Below are 16859 nucleotides of genomic sequence, written 5' to 3' on the forward strand. Positions count from 1 at the left end.
ATGTTGTGCATGCATATGTTTGTGTGTAATGTTTCTAGAAGAAAACACTCAAAGTCAAATGGGTCTTGGAATAGGGAAGGGGAACTTCTATTTGCATCTTATGCCCAACTGAACTGTTGGAGGGTTTTTATTGCAAACACTGAATATATAGTACTTTTGTAACTGAAGAATATTAAGTTAGTTGAAATTAATTTGAACCTTCTTTGTGGAACTTCCAGCCCCATTTTTTTTTTGTTTGTTTGTTTTTTGTTTGTTTGTTTTTTGTTTTTTTGGCAGAACTGGGGATTGAACTCAGGCCCTTGCGCTTGCCAGGGAAGTGCTTATTCCACTGAGCCATCTCCCCAGCCCCTGAAGCTTCTGAGATGACATGTGGGGAGGGGGAGAGGAAGCAAAGGCACTTATGAGGTATTGTAGAAGTTTTTAGGCCAACAGTTAACCATGGGGACTTTTGCAACAAGTAGTTCTTGGAGGGAAAATGTGCAGTCCCATCAAGCAGGGGCTGTGTTCCTGTCTGGGCCTGAGATCCTAGAGATGGACAAGTGTGTATGATGAGGAGGAGGCTGGCCGCTTTTAGGATGGCCTCTGGAGGCTAGCCACTTTTAGGATGGCCTCTGTGGAAGCTGGTTCCTAGCTATGACTGCTGGGTCCTGGGGGATCCCTAACCCCCACTCCTCCCTACATCTGGGACTGGGATGGCCCTCAGCCCTGCCCTCAACTCCCCATCACCTACACTGGGTCAGAGAGATGCAAAGCTGCAAGCTGCTACAGTTTCCATGACAACAGATGAATCTAAGAACCAGCTCTTCACCCAGCCAGGGGCTGCAGGAAGTGTGTGTGTGTGTGTGTGTGTGTGTGTGTGTGTGTGTGTGTGTATACAAGTATGTGGGAGAGAGAATCAGATTTGGAAAGAAACCAGGCACACAGGCAGGGCTAAAGGAAGAGAGGGGCAGGGATGGATCAGAACAGCTAATGAACAAGCAGGGTGAAGGGAAGAAAGCCACACTGTCTGTGCTCTTGCCATCGCAGGACACCTACTGTGTGCCAGGTGCTGGACCAGGGCCTGGAAGAGTTGGCTCCCCCTAAAAACATCTGTGGCTCTTCAGTGGTCCAACAATTCACATGACCTATTCTCCCCGTTTCTTAGGGCGAAACATCGGGACCCAAGAGACGTGAAATACAATGTGTGAGAAGAGTCTTCCTCACTCCCCAGCTGAACACAGAGAAGAGCCTCAGGGACAAGGTGGCAGCATGTGGCCCGTGTATGAGGAGGCAGAGAGGATGGGTGGTGGTGGCTAGGACTGAGCAGGGGAGTCAGGGAGAGAGAAAGGCTGCACTTACGGACTCATGACAAATCTATATAAACCTTAATCTTCAGAAAATGAGTTGGCTCTGGATGACTTTGCCCCCTGCCCAGGACCTGTGGCAGTGTCTGAGGCATTTTGGTTGTTGTGACTGGAGCTATTGTTCTTACTGGCCTCCAGCAGGCAGACCCCTCCACCCCCAGCCGAGAATTATCTTAGCAGTGGTGCCAAGGCTGAGTGACCCTGGTCTAGAAACATCAATGATCCTTTCTGCAGTGGCTCTGACTCTCCGCTTCTCTCCAATGACACTGACAGGACAGGGAGGGCGATCAACATGAACGCAAGGCAGATGGTGCTGGCTTGCAGCTCCCTAGCTGGCTGTGTGACTCTGGGTCAGTTACCTCCCTGGCTCTCACTTTCCACATGGATCCTAAATGGGGGTGGCTCCCTTCTCTCCCGGGGACGCTGTAAAATCTAATGGTACAGCAGGTGCAGATGCTGAGTGCCAACTGGGAAGTGCTGTATGCAGGGAATGTGGGATCTCATTAACCAGTGGGTGTCTAGATTAGGAAGGCATCCTTGGGGCTGGGCAGATGGAGGTCAGTGGAGTAAGGAGGGAGTGAAAGCTTTCCTTCTCTAAAATAGTGGCTGGCTATTCTCAGCAGGTAATTCATAAATACATGTTGGACAGAAATTGCCACTATAAAGGGGCAATGGGGTCAAGAAACTCTGGATTATTCTGTGCTCAACTTACCTATGGAGGTGAGGGGCAGCCTCTTTCTTATGGCTGAGACATGGGACACAGCTCTGCCCCAACCATGGGCTCCCCCGGCTCTTCTCCAGCCTGCCTACCTTGGGTGTCTGCAAATCATTCTGCCACCGCTGGCCCTCCAGGCTGGTCTGATTGGTGAGGTCTTGCAGCTTGGCTTTCCGCAGTGGGTATCTCCTGGAGGATCCTGTGGGCTCGCTGGCAGTGGTGGCCCTTGGGCACAGTTTGTGGTCGGTGATCTGGTTGGTACTGTAGGCCCTCCGTCTCGGGGTGTGGTCCAGACCTAGGCAGGGGAGGTGAGTGGAAAGTCATCAGGGAAGGAGAGGGGCTTGCATACCTCCTTCCTGCTTGGAAACATCCTCAGTTCCTCCTTGAGCCCCCGCTGGAGTGTGCGCAGGTTCCTTTGCCAGCATCGGAGTCTTGCAAGCTCACCTTATCTGACCCCCATCTCCTTCCCTGCAGCTCTCCCTTGTGTCCCCTTCTAAAGGCACAGTGTGCTCCAGACAAACTGCGTGCTTTCTGAGCCTCACACATCGCCTTTGTCCTCGGCCCTCTCTGCTGCCTAGAGGCTCCTTTTCCTTCCCAACAGCCCCTGGGTGAAGTGTTGGTTGAGTGCTTCTCTTCCTAGGGTCTTCACAGTTGTGGCCCCTGCCACTCCTCTTGTCTCAGAGTTAAGATCGACTGCATCTCCCCGGATGGAGAGTACCTGAAGGGCAGGTGTCAGTGTGAGTCATCTGCACCTCCCACTGTGCTCAGTGACCAGCTTTGGCGAGTAATGGGGAAATGGCCTTTGACTGGGAACAAACACAGCGGAGAGGCACTGGAGTAAGAAAGCTCTGGACTGTCTTTCTGTACACTATCTGTCTCTTTCAAGCTCTGGGAATTTAGCTGCATTGCTTAAGTCCTCCAAATCTCAGTTTCCTCCTCTGTAGGACAGGTGTCATGATACTTACCTCTGAAGCTGCTAACTGTTCATGGCAATTGTTTTTTATAAAGTTCTGAGCACACAGTAAGAACTCAGGAGAAGGGAGCAATCAGTATTGCAAAAGGGCAGAGGGGAGGAGGGCAGGCGGGCAGAGGACCTACTGTGGCTGTGGCTGGTGCTGGGGTCTCCACCGAGTGGCCAGGCATCCTTCACCCGCCCCTGGCTGAAGGGTGCCCCCACGCCCTTCGTACAGTCTCCACTGTCCGGGCCGGCTCCCTCGTCCTGAGAGTGGTAGAAGACGGAGCTCCCAGACTCCTGGGAATGCAGCATGCCATACCTTCGCCGCTTGTCCTGGAGGGAGAAGGACTGGGAGTGAGACCTGATGGTAGAGGGACCTCCATGGGGCAATGAGGGGCTTGAAGGACCAGCAGGATGGGAAAAGTGTTCTTTGCTTAGGGAGTTTAGGTGGCCTTCTGTTCAAGAGATGGAAGAAAGTCATTTTTCATATCTGCTATATAGCTTATATTTTAAATTGTTGACTTGGCTCATTAACATTTGAAAAAAGTATAATTTTAAACATTTCTATCTCCAGATAGGTAGCTAAAATGAGCAAAATGGGCCACTGGTTCCTTCATTCCATTCCTCATGACATAAACATGCCCAGAAATAGATACATAAATAATGTTATTTTATATAAGTTATATGAATGCATGCTTGTAGAGATCATTTTTGTTTTATAAAACCTGGATCCTACCACTTACATTTATTGGTGTCTTTTTTTAAAAAAAATGTATTTAGTACAGAGTGTTCAGGGTTTCACTACATAGATCGGACTCATAGTGATTCTCCTATTTTCAGCCTCCCAAGTGCTGGGATTACATGAGCGCACCACCACGCCCAGTTTCAATCCTGTTTTAGCATGCCCTGGGGCCTGCAGGGCACTCCAGGGATCACACCCAGGCTGCTGTTCTCTGCCTAAGCAGGCGTTTCAGTCTGCTGAGCTATCTGGCCAGCCCTCATTTATCAGTATCTTGAACTTGGCCCTTAAAAACATTCTGGAAATCCTGCAACTCTTTAAAGTCCCACTATCCCTCATTGTTGTCTACTTTGTGGCCATTTTCTGTTGTGACCATAAAATCTGTGGTCATAGATGTATCACTTTCTTTCTTTAGTTAGAGTCCTAGGAGTGGCATTTGTGGGGTGCAAGGCTTACAGATTTCTAGTTTTGTTATTTCTAGATTGCTTGGCAGGAGGCTTTGAGAAGTCACATTGCCACCATTGATACATGAAGGTGTTGTGTCCAGCATCTCCACAAATGGCAGCAGAAAACTGTCAATCTCAGGAATAAGAAAAGGAGAACGGATTTGGGGCTGCTGTCAGGTTCCTTCTAGTGGGAGGGGTTGTTGATGATCCGACATCAATAGTAAGACCCTGATAGCAGGACTCTTAAGAAATTTGGTAGCATGAAAAAGTGCAGGAGCTTATCTAAAATTCCAACTTCTCTTTCAAGTATGGTTAACATAGGGCACACGTTCCTGCATGGTGACAGCGTGGGAGGACGGAGTGGGGGCTGCTGACTTGGGGTACGCTGTCCAGTCCTGTTGCCATGCTACCTGCTGCTCCTAATCACCTCTCCAGCTATGAGCTCAGTGACAACTGATACCCACCAGGGCCTCTGCTATTGATTGATTGCTTGATTGAGACAGGGTCTTGCTACGTAGTATGGGATGATCTTGAGCTCACTTTGTAGCCCAGGCTGGCTCAAAGTCACTGTGGCCTTCCTGTCTCAGTCTCCCGAGCACTGGGATAACAGGCGTGTGCCACCATGCCCAGCTCTCTCCATGTTAGTACAGATTTTACCTCCTTTTGAGAAATTCTTTACTTCTATCCTATTTGTGACACCAAATATATGACAGTTATTTATCCCCCCAAAAATTTATCTAAAGAAATACAAGCTGACAAGAGCATCCTGAGGAAGAAACCCAAGCGAAGTTGTCCTTGAACTGAAGTGTGTGTTTTATCATTTAGGAGAGACTATATAAGATGCAGATTCCTGGGCCTTACCCTCAGTGGATGTGGGTTGGAGCTATGGCTCTGCAGTTTAGCCAAGTTGCCCAAGTGGTTCTTCTGCAGGGGCTCCTCTAAGCCACACTCTGAGAGGGCATTCACCTGAGTACATCACTACCAAACGCCTATTGCCTGCCAACTATATCTACAACTATAAATCAATTTCTAATCAGTTTCTAGCTACCATGAATAGAATTCCAGCTAAGGATGGTTTGTGGTCATGGGTTCTGGATGCCACTTGCGCCTGCAATTTCTCGAATACTTACAGATCTAGGATTGGAGACGTACAAGGAGGCATCACACACAATGCCATACCCCACCAACCGTTCTCCAGGGAAGAGGGTGCTGGTGCTGACAGGTGCTATCAGGACCTCAGTGGCCTCAGGGAAGACCCACTCCACCGTCACATCACTCAGGACTGGGGCCATGGCCTTCTTCAAGGATTTGATCATCTGTGGGACAGGATTGGAATGCAGCAGGGGTATGAGTGAGGAGCATAAAGATGGTGTGGGTATGAGTTTGAAGAGGAGTGTGGGCAGGGAGAAAGAACCAATCAGTCCTGGGGGGTCACTTGCCCAGGCATGAGTCAGATTCCTGAACTCCTGGAATGTGGGAGTTGGGGTGCATCTTTGCTGTCATCTTCTCTAAGCGTATCATCTTACAGAGAAGATTCGAGGCTCAAAGATGGCCGAGTAGTTCGAGGACATAGAGAAAGTTTGGGTCAGAGCATGGCCTGGATTGTTATCTTAAGTACATCAGCTGGCTTCTCCAGATCTCAGTTTCTTCTTTGGTTAAAGTGGGACGATAAGTTGGAAGATTAGATGAGATACTGGCTATGAAATATCTGCCACATAAGAGGTAGCAAACTTGGAGAGGATTAATGGTTGTGTGCCTTAAAGGCAGTGATAGATATACTCCCAATCCCCCAAGAAGGACCATACCTTGTTGCTGCAGGGATGCAGTGCCCCTTAGCCAAGCTCACACCTCCCCAGGGAAGCCCTCTGCCACTTTGCTCCAGAGCTCCCCCTAGGGTTGGTCAAGGCTGGGGCAGAAAATTGCAGTCAGGGTCTCCCCACACCTGTCTTCTGGCTGGAAGATTTTTTCCCTTTTTCTTCCTTTTCTTTCTTTTTTATGTGTTTGGTACAGGGTCTCACTACACAGATCGTAGTGATCCTCCACCTGGACTGGGTCACTGCTTGAGGGCAGGGCCAGTGCAGCATGTGGTACCAGGGATTGAACCCCGGTCTCTGTGCTTGCCTAACCAGGCACTTAGTCCACTGAGCTATATTGCTGGCCCTGATTTTTCCTTTCTTGTTCCTTCCTTTTCTATGTTTCACAGGTGCTGCCTCCCAGTTAACCTCTCTGCTCTAACCTGAGTTCTGGCTTTGCTCATGGATGGCCTGGATTTTCTAAGGGTTAGGTTATTTGTGCAAAATGTGCTGGAAGAGAGGGAGGGAGAGAAAAGACTCTTTAATACCTAGGCTTTTTAGGTTCTTCTGAGCCATTAATTGTCCCAAGGAAGGTGGCCAGTAATGACCCCAAACACAGCTTTATAGCTGTGCTAGATCAGTAGGAGGAGCACATGACTTGGGCTGTGGAGTAAGAGATCAGTGTCCTGGGGCTACTCTAAGAGCTGCTTGCTCTGAGGCTGCCTCCTCTCTGGTGCTTATGGGGGGCAGGTGGTGGTCAGGGTAGCCTAGTGGAGAGCTCAGATTTGGGCTTAAACAGCAATTCTGCTGTTAAGTTTCTGCCGGACCTGTCTGGGCCTTGGAGGTTCCAGCACTGGAAGGGACTGAGAAGCCCTTCTTCCTACCTTGGGTTGCAGCCGCTCGCCCTCCACTAGGAACTCAGCACTGCCCTTGGACACGGATGCCAGCCCTTTTACCAGTCGATGGCAAACCTTTGGTCCGATCCCAAAGCTGTAGCACCTGGAAGGGGGCAGCAGAGACACAGATGGCGCTACTTGCCAGCCCTTCTGCGTTTCTGCCCACTTGAGAAGGGAAAGACACAAAGCCTGGTCCAACAGAGCCAGCTCAGAGTTAGACCTGCCTTAGGCAGAGGGAGAGGGAGAAGGGAGAAACGCCCCCTGCCGGCAGGCAGAGTCAGGGCAGCCTCTTCCCACGCTGCTCTTTGGGACGTGCAGGCAGAAGTGTGGGCAACTCCAGAACTTTTGGGAGTGAAGAGCGAGCTTAGAAACCAGTCCGCAAGCGCAGCACTCTGGGAACTATCGGCCCTGTCCTTTTGTTGTGTCATCGTGTGCACTTTGCTCTGGTTCTGGCTCCCCCAGCCCAACGGTCGCTTGGAATAACAGAGGTCCGGACCCCCAGTCCGGGCTCACCTGGTGGAAAAGGCATGGTTCCGCACCAACTCCAGCACCTTCCCGGTGTTGCCGATGGCGCCACCCGTGATCAGGAAGAGTAGCCGCGGGTGGCCCTGGTGCACGGGCTGCCGGACGATCCACTTGAGGGGAGAAAAGATGTTGGTGCCACCCATGTCAGCTTGCATACTCTGGATGCTGTTACACGCCATAGCCAAGCTCTCCTGCAGGGAAGGATTGCGGAAAAAGTAGACAGTCCCCAGGGTCGCCCTGTGACGTGGAGATTCTCAACCACTCTGGGGAGGAGCTCTTTTTTTCCCCTAGTTTTTAGTTCAACTTCATTCCTGCTCCAACTGTGGGAAGAACAGGTGGCTGTTTGTTTGTTTATTTATTTATGTATTTATTCGTTACAGGGTCTCATCACACAGCTCGGACTCGTAGTGATCCAGTCTCAGTCTCCCCAGCGCTGGGATTACAGGCGTGTGCCACCACACTCAGTCATGGAGGTTGGCATAGCGTGCCTGAGGTTCCAGAGCTTGCATGGCATGCTGTACTGGGCATCGAACCCGGGGGCTTGTGCTTGTCAGGCTGGCGCTTAGACCGCGGAGATAGCCTATGTGGCTGTTTTTTTTTGGTGTAACCTATTACTGATGCTAGAAATGCCTCTATTAGCATTGTCCTTTCTGGGTTCCTCTTTATAATATAAGCACCTCTGGAAAAGATGCCGAGTAAACCTCTAATTCCTCAGCACAAATGACATTCTCTTTTCTGCTGAGGGAGGCAGACGATGTGGACAAAAGAACGCTGGGCTGAGAAACATAAAACTTGAGTCCTGAGGCTGACTTGCACACTGACTCCCTAGGAAACTGCAGAGACTGCGTTCCCAATTTGGAATTCAGATTTCCTTTCTCCTGGACCAACACTTTGGGACCCAACTGGAGAAGGATTATTGGCACGGGGTGGGTGCCTGTGTAGCAAGGACGTGTGTCATCCTCTGGACATGCGTCATCCTACCTACACTCAGGAAGATGCTGTGCTGACATCTATGCTTTGAGGGATGATAAGTAATGGCCTGTATCAAAGTCTGATGATGTGTATAGTAGCTTTTGAACCGGCAAGACGGCACAATGAAGGATGCATGAAGAATCTGTGATGCAAAGATGACTAAATGGAAAGAAGTGGAAACAGCTTGAATGTCTCACTCTAAGGCCTCGTAGAGTAAGTCCCAGTCTGTCTGGATAGTGAAATACTAGGCAGCCATTACAGTTAGATTGCAGGTTGATACTTTCTGGAATGAAAATATGTTCATGACAGCTTGGAAGTAGGCTATGGATGGGACAGTATGGAATGCCTTGATTGAAAATGTGTATCAGAACGAGATCTGGAGGGATTTATACCATGCTCCTCACAGTAGCTTTTCTTCTTTATTTTTTCCCAACTGATGCAATCATAGGAGATTAAGGCATTTTTTAAGATTATCTAGATTTAAAGTTATGAGACAACACATACTGTCCGTTTGCGTATTTGAAAAACTCACAAAATTACTTTGAGTTGAAAAATAGCTAACATGTCCCTCCTTCATCCATCCTTTCTTCTCTTCCTTCCTTCTGCTTTTCATTCTTTCCTCTTCTGAGGTCTGGGTAGGACACTCTGATTGTGAATGTGCTGGGGGGGGGCACACAGCCTTCTCAGTACCCATCCACACCCTACCCTTCCCATTTGCTTCTTTAGCTCCACCTTGCACGAGCCCCTCATCCTCATGAGACTGGAGCTTCAGGATGACGGTCCATGGACTTGTCTCCTCCCTGCTCTCTCCCTAGGCCTCATCTCTGTGCCCTCCCTTTGTCCAGTGCATGATTTCCTTAAAGAGGGAAGATGTTAGAGGGCCGGGACACCAGGAGTTGCCTAAGCAGCGGTGGGTTGTCTTGAATTCTCTGCTCCTGGATGTGACCTGGGCTGTACGGGTCAGGAACTTCAGAGGCTCGTCCCAGAGTTACCCGTTCCCACCTTTTCTCTCTTCCCTCTTGTTCCCTACTGCCTACCACCCTCCTGATCCCAGATTTGCCCCATTCTTACCTCACTGTAGGTCTGGCTAGAAGGGAAGAGGGTCTTAAATGTGGATCCAAATCCAATGACATTGAAGAGGCAGGTTGGCATGAGACTCTTAAGGGCCACCAGCATGGCATCCTGGTGGGCAAGAAAGGAGTTTTCAGACTCAGGCAAAGGCTCCTGCCACTACACACTAGTACTGCCATTCCAGCTTAGGCGCCACCTTCACAGGACCTGTCACCTGCTGTCTGCACCCAGAACCTTGTTCTCCTTCATGTTGTGAAACTGAGTGATTCTGTCCAGAGGCTGCATCAGAACCATTACCATAAAACCTCTCAGCCACAGAGCCGGTCTGCTTCTCCAAGCCACCCCATGATGGCTGGCCAGATCCACCTCACCCCTTGCTGACCCTAAGAGGAGGAAGCGCCATTCTCTTCTGCCAAAGCCAAAATGACATCTGGCGGAAGAAAGTGGCTGGTGCAGGTCACACCGTTGATAGGATAACTTCTGTTTCTCTCTCACGCAGGGCCTCTGAATCAGAGTCAAGCTATCATTAATCAGTGCTAAAACCCTAGTAACAAGGGCCAGCCAGATAGCTCAGTAAACTAAGCACTTGCTTAGGTAAATGCAGGGGCCAGGGTTCCATCCCTGGCACCACATGCTGTGCCAGCTCCACCCCTGGGCGTGCTGAGCTGGCGATGGAGTCCTGGCTTGGTGGTGCATGCCTGTAATCCCATCACTAGAGAAGCTGAAAACAGGAGGGTCACTGAGTACGAGCTGGGTAGTGAGACCTTGCACACACACACACACACACACACACACACACACACCTCAAAAATTCAACCTAGGAACAGTCCCTTTAGTTCATATTTGTTGGATGCAAAGGATATATTTTATATGGAGTACCCTGCTAACCTTCATGATAGCCAGCACATTCGAGGCATGCATGTTTATTATCCCCATTATATAGAAGATAAGATTGAGGCACAGAGAGCTAAAGTGACTTGTTAGTGGATCCAGGAGTGAAGCACGTGCCACTTTGCCGCCAATGTCCCTGAGCATTAGTGAGTCTCAGTGTATGTACCTAGGTACCAGGAGAAGACCTCCATAATGGCATGTTGAAAAAATAATGACCACAAAAGGTGGTGAGTCGATAACAAGCAAAAGGATGATAATTATGACACAACCAATGGTAACTGTCAAGCCCTTACCATGGGCCAACTATTGCACTAAACACTTAAATAAACCACATTTGCTCTCTGATTGTGTCTTAGTGTAATGGTGAAGCTAATATGACTTCGAGGGAAAACCTACCTGAGTGCAAACACCACCTTTCCCATGACTGACCTGACCTTGGGTTAGTTATGTTGCCCCTTTGAGCCCCAGCCTGAAACAAAGTACACATTCATTAAGGATATATATATATATATATATATATATATATATATATTTTTTTTTTTAATAATCCTATTTTCTAGATGAAGAAACTGAGGCTCAGGAAGGCCAAAGGGTTGCAACGGCTCATAAAACCCAAGACTATGACCTTGACTTTCCAATATAGCCCTGAAGCTTTTATTCATGTGAGCTCTGCCTTGGCACAGAGCTGGGCAATAAATGTCTCCCCTTCACCCCCACATAGTTTATGGATGGCACCCGAGGGAATCTCAGCATGGCTTCAGGGAAACAAACTGCCATCCTCCAAAGTGTAGAAGCAAACAGCTGCCAGTGCGTTCTGGCAGCGTTCGCATCATGCAGCCTTCCAGGCTCCACGGCCCCACCGCCCCTCTCCATCCCCCTCTGCAAACATCTCCCTTGTCGCTCTTTGTCGCTTGTGTCAATACATTCTGTGCCTCTGCAGAAGTAGTCAATACCTGCTTTTTTTTTCATTAGCCATTAATGTATATTTCTGCGAGCAGGAGACTCTGCTGATCCATACAGATTGTCTCTGCTCACACCTATTAGAATTTTCAAAGCCATGTTTTTGGCAGCAAGTAGCAGCTGAAGAATGAGACCAGCTGCAGGAAACTGAATTGGCTGAACTTTCGTCTTTGGCATAGGCTATTTGGATTTATATTCTCTCCCTCAATTCCTAAGTCTAATTTCTCCTAAAACTTCAACACAATGGGACTGCAATGAATGGTCCAAGCAACACCTCCAGTAACCGTATTGTCTGCAGGGAAGGAGGTGTATGGCCTGAACAATTTCTGTGCTTTTCTTTGAAAGGCTCATGGTTCGCAGAACGGGTTGTACGCATGCAAAGCCATTTGTGAAGGATGACCTGGAGCTTAGTGTTGTGAACCAGAGAAAAGCAAAGGAGACTCCAAGGGCAAAGGGGAATGGAAGGTAAGCCAGAGAAAGTTCTCGTCAGAGAGTTCCAGAGTGCAAATATTGGAAAGGGTTTTAGTTAAAGGAATGGATTTCCAGCTCATAAACCAGTTCTATTTAAACTGATAGCAACTGCCTGGAATGCAGAAATTATAGAAAAACAGAGTCCAGGCTTAGCAGGAAGAAAAAAAAAAAACCAAAACAGTCCTACATTATTGATGTCTGCCTGGGGTTGGCAGAGAGAAGCAGGAGGGACAGACAATATATACTCGCCCTCCCTGAATTAATCTTTCCTTTTCATTTTAGCAAAAGGACAAATGAAGGCCAGCATTGGGAATCAATTTGTCCAAAGCCACACTGCAATCCAGTGGTAGAATCGATCCTAGACCCAGGCATTGCTTTTTCTACCATGTCATACAGTGGAAGTGATAGAGATCAGAGAAGAGATTTTACACATGGAAGCACAGGGATCATCTCCCCTTCCGTGGTGGAATGGAAGAGATACAGAAGGTACAGGTTCCCCCGCTAGCACTCTACTCTACTCATTTTTCTTATCTAGTGAGTGAAGAGAATATGGCGGAAATGGCCCTAGGACTATTTTGGATTTGTAATCCTATGATGTTCTGAGGAAATGTCTCACAAGTCAGTATAGCTGTGGGACTGTGTATGGAGGGCCATCCAGGCCTGGAGTGTGATCTAGCCCCCTGGCACCGTGGGCAGCCATCCTTTCTTGTTCTTGACTTTGGTGGTGGGTAGCATGGGGAGAAGCTTCTAGCCAGCCCTGTGTTTGTCAAGGTACCTCAACTTGGACGTTGGGTCTCATCTATGATTCTTTGTCACGCTTCAAGGCAGAGCCTAGTCATGGCAAGGATGAGGAGGTAGCGGACCTTACAGATGCCGCCTAACACCCTCCTCTCCTTGCTGAGCCTGTTGCCTTGGAAATAAGAGCCTTCTCCAAGGACTAACTTGAGGAGATGGATGAATTTTCAGGTGACAGAAGAACCCCATTCTCTTCTCGTCTCATCTCCCATTCTCTCAAACTACAATCCTTTACACAGTTCAATAAACAGACTGAAGGCTTTTTATACCTAAACATAGAGCTAGACCCCTTGGGGAGCAATATGGATGAGAACTACCTGCTTCTTTCTCTTAATGAATTCATAACTCCAGATGGGAAGAAAGAGATCTCCAGAAGTCAAAATACAAGGGAGGGTCGGAAGGTGCCATAATCAAATGAATATCTCCCATGGGGGAGGGAACACTTCTGGGTGGGTGGGGAGGGTTCTGTTGCTCTTTCTTCCACGTTCCTGCTGAGCTCTCCTTAGCAAAGAGGTCAAACTCCAGGTATTCTTCCCGTGTCCCTCACTTGACTGCAAATTGCTTGGGGCAGCAACTGTTTTTGCATCCTGCACATTAGAGAAAAAGCAGAGCCAAGCTTCTCTTCTGGATTCTATCCATTCCTTGATGACAGCCCTGTGTGCAGTGGATCTGTGACACTAACTGGTAGAGAGTCAGGTGGACGTGGTATTAATCATAGACCACAATTAGTTTTCCCTTATGGTAAATGGTGACTATAGACCAGTCTCCCAGGATTATTGTTTGGATTAAGTACCAAGCTTTGTGTGAAATGACTTGCATGGTATCTGGCACTGAGCTGACCCTCAGAAAGTGTTTGTTTCCTGCCTGTATTCTCTGCATCTCTTCCTACTCAGGACTAGTGCTGTGCTTTATCCAGAGCGGGCATGCGACAGAAATGTATAGAACGCAAGGGCAGCTATTGGTCACTTCATTGGTGACTGCAATGAGCAACAATTCTGCCTCTGCTCACATCACTTGAGGGTTTTATTTTGGGAGGAAATAGAGTTTGGGTGTCTTTGTTTATACTGAATACATATATTTCAAAAATTGCTCCTTGGAATAGAAAATACTGAGGAAATCAGGTCCGGGGAGCACAGCTGAGTTACCCTGGAACCTGCATCCCTCAGGAGGAGGGGGCTTCATGGCAGGTACCTTGACATGGTGGATGTTGGTCCCCCTCATCCCGTTGCTCCTGTCAACCAGGAAGATGAACTCCCCGTGGGTCTTTCTCAAGTTTGGCTGCATGGACTGGAGGTCAGGACAGAAGTTGAGCATGATGACCGAGTGGTGGAGAATGTCTTTGTGGAGGCGTTTCCGGATGATTGCTGTCTGGAGGAGAAAGGGAAACCCCCTGATTTGGGCAATTGTGGGGTGCTGAGATACCTCTTGGGACACATATGAGTCCTTCATCACTTACCAAGTAGTATCTGCATCTTACTTGTACTCTGTGTCAAAGACCCCCGCACCAGCTGCTCTGGGCCCTTCTGTCTGTTGGCTCTTCCCAGATTGCAACAATAAGACTAAACTCTACAGGCAGCAAGACCTGGGCCCGAATCCCAGTTCCGTCCCTGTCCCACTGTGGAAACTTGAGAAAGTCTCTCCTCTGGTTTTTTTCCCTTTGTAAAATAGAGCAAATACATGTACCTTTCAGGGTGATCCTAAGCAGAACTGAGTTTATGCATAAATATGGCCCCCCTCTGCTGAATAATGGTCTCTTCTACTTCTCCATGCAATGCAAAAACCACTCTTTGACTCATCCTGGCTATCAGCTTAGTTTTCCTGATTTGTTAATTTTTTCCCGCTGGTAAATTTTTACTCATCCTTCAGAGTTTACCTGGGTGTGATAACAAGCCTTCCCAGGTCTTACAGGACTTAGGCACTGACCTTTCTCATCTATGGGAAGTGTGCGTACCTTGCAGAATGGGCCAGGGGACTTGGGAGGCCCACTGCCTGGCAGAGTGATTGCCACCATTGCTATTGCTGTGGCTGCTGCTATCTGCCTTGGGGCTGTGCCACTTCTCACCCCAAAGCAGTGTTTTATACCTCTGCCTCCTCTCCAGTTTCCAGGCTATGGGAAGGCAGGTATCACCTTAGTCTTTTGCATTTCTGGGACTTAACAGACAGCCTGGCTGGAGATGGACCAGGATGCATAGCACTTTCCTTCTTTGTCTTTTTATGTGGCCTCCTTGCAGGCCCTGAGGTCGCGTACTCCTGCCCTTCCTGACTCTCCACTCATCCCACTCCATGCAAGATTTTATTTCCACCTTCTCAGAAGAAGGCTGAGAAGAGGCTTTCTCCCGCTCTGTCTCTTGATCTGACCGTTTCCCTGGGAGCCCATGTCTTTTCATGTCTGTTTCTTAGTTTCTATCTGGGACCATTCTCCATCTCAGCAGAAGACTTAACCCGAACACCTAGCAGCGGTTTTAGATCTTTCTTCCTCCCTTGTTCTCCAGCAGGGGGTCAGCAGTCCTGCAGCTAAAAGACACCCTCAATGTTCTCTGCTTTTTCTCTCCATTGCCAGTACCCAAGTCCAGGGAAGGATTTCTCGATGGGCTTTTGCAGCTGCCTCACACTGGCCTCCTTCCTCACTCTGACCTCCCCACGGTGCATTTTCTGTAGAGGTGCCAGAATGCTCCTTCCTGACATTCTCCCGCTTAGGCGGCAGTCTCCCCTCTCATCATACACCACAGTCGGCGAAGCCCTCACTGGCCTGGTCCCTGCCTGCTGGCCACTTCATCTCTAGCACAATAGCTTCTGTCCTTTGTATGTGTTGCACCCTCTCTGCCCATGCTACTCCAGGCAGACTCTTCAACCTCCACTAGGTCTCCTGCTCGGGCAGACATCTGTTAAACACCTGGCTAAAGAGCCAGTCCCTCATTGCCATATCACCGCGTTGTGTTTCCCCCATACCTCTCCAAACCAATCTTGCTCATTTGTGTACTCTTTGTCTCCTTCTACAATATAAGCTTCAAGAAGACAAGGACTGTGTCGTTTTCAGCGTTGTCCCTCTAAGGTCTCAAACAGTGCACTGGACACTTAGTGTTTATTGAATGAAGGAGAAAATGCATCCATGTGGATCATTTTTATCTGCTGTGGACCTAGCTGTGCATCTTGCTGTGTTTCTCAGTCTCTGTCTCTGAGAGCTCTGTCTCCGTCCCCTGCACATGGAGTGTCCCTCCGTGTTCTCTATCTTCTCTTTGCTAAATCACAGTTTTTGACAGCTTGTACCACCCATGCTTCCTGAGTGATGTTTGTCCTCTGGTTGTTCCCACTCTGACTTCCTGGGGAATCTCATCCTTTCTCCCATATGAAGCTTCTTTGTCAAAAGTTACTGTCCAGCCTGGCTTTTTTTTTTTTTTTTTTTGATGACAGAGCCCAAGGCAGCAATGGTCATATCTGCCAGTGAAAGGAGTCACCTCCAGGAGCCCGGATTACTGCCTTGCAGAGGGACAGTGAGTGCCTTGGCACCAGATTCTCTAATGTCTCCTCAAGCTGCCATTATCCAATTACAATAAACTTGTCACTTCTTAGCAGCTGCCGGTTGATCGCTGTCATCCCTGGAGCCCAGGAGAATACAGGGTATTTGCATAACCAACCCAAGGTGGCAAATTAATTCACATTTGCTGCAGCAGCCCCAGAGCTAATTGACTTAAGTTTTGGCAGGCAGAATGGCTAGCCCCAGGCCTGGGAGACACATTGCTCACCCCCCCCAACATTCTGCATGTCCTAGAGCTCAGGGGTACCCCTGAAATTGCCACCCCTACTCCGAGACCTTGGCTCAAGCTTTTCCCAATGGATTCATTTGAGCAAGCAGGTGTTTGGGGTTGGGGTGTCTCCAAATACAGCGACAATATGGCAGGCATCAAGTCACCCACACTTTCCCTCTACCATCCCTCCTGTTTGCCACCCAGCAGGTGAAAGCACCAGCTTTCATCAGAGGTCTAACAATGGGACAATATGAGCCCTGAATGTCCACACTTTTCTGCCCCCTTCCTTCCCTGCAATCCACCCATGCAAAGCCAGGCCAGTAAGGAACCGGAAGAGCTGCTAAGTCTGGCTAAGCTGCCTCCCACATGGTTGATTTTGATTCCTAGGCCTCACTGCCACCAAATCTAACTCCTGGGATAGACAACCTCTTCCTTCTCAAGCCCACTAGCTGGCCATGAGTGCTAATCTCAGTTTCCTTTGCGTGCACCAACGAGGCCCAGCGTTCTTCAGCTTGGCATTCAGGGTGCTGCTCGGTGTGCG

General features: G+C 48.8%; 1 protein-coding gene across 2 annotated transcripts in view; it reads right to left on the reverse strand.

Annotated features, from left to right (window-relative positions):
• The window catches only part of Vwa5b1 (von Willebrand factor A domain containing 5B1), a 59842-nt gene that overhangs the window by 15885 nt on the left and 27098 nt on the right, over positions 1-16859 (reverse strand). The window contains exons 8-14 of one of the 2 annotated variants that reach the window (XM_023722590.1): positions 13764-13940; positions 9456-9566; positions 7401-7522; positions 6876-6990; positions 5329-5514; positions 3157-3346; positions 2154-2353 (exon numbers count right to left, since the gene is read on the reverse strand). In XM_023722590.1, coding sequence (XP_023578358.1) covers positions 2154-2353; positions 3157-3346; positions 5329-5514; positions 6876-6990; positions 7401-7522; positions 9456-9566; positions 13764-13940 — 1101 coding nt within the window. Of the gene's footprint in view, positions 1-2153; positions 2354-3156; positions 3347-5328; positions 5515-6875; positions 6991-7400; positions 7604-9455; positions 9567-13763; positions 13941-16859 lie in introns of both variants that reach the window. The other variant, XM_023722589.1, reaches the window with a different exon arrangement.

The sequence above is a fragment of the Octodon degus genome, unplaced genomic scaffold (assembly GCF_000260255.1).
Source record: "Octodon degus isolate 3935 unplaced genomic scaffold, OctDeg1.0 scaffold00092, whole genome shotgun sequence".
Taxonomy (NCBI): Eukaryota; Metazoa; Chordata; class Mammalia; order Rodentia; family Octodontidae; genus Octodon; species Octodon degus.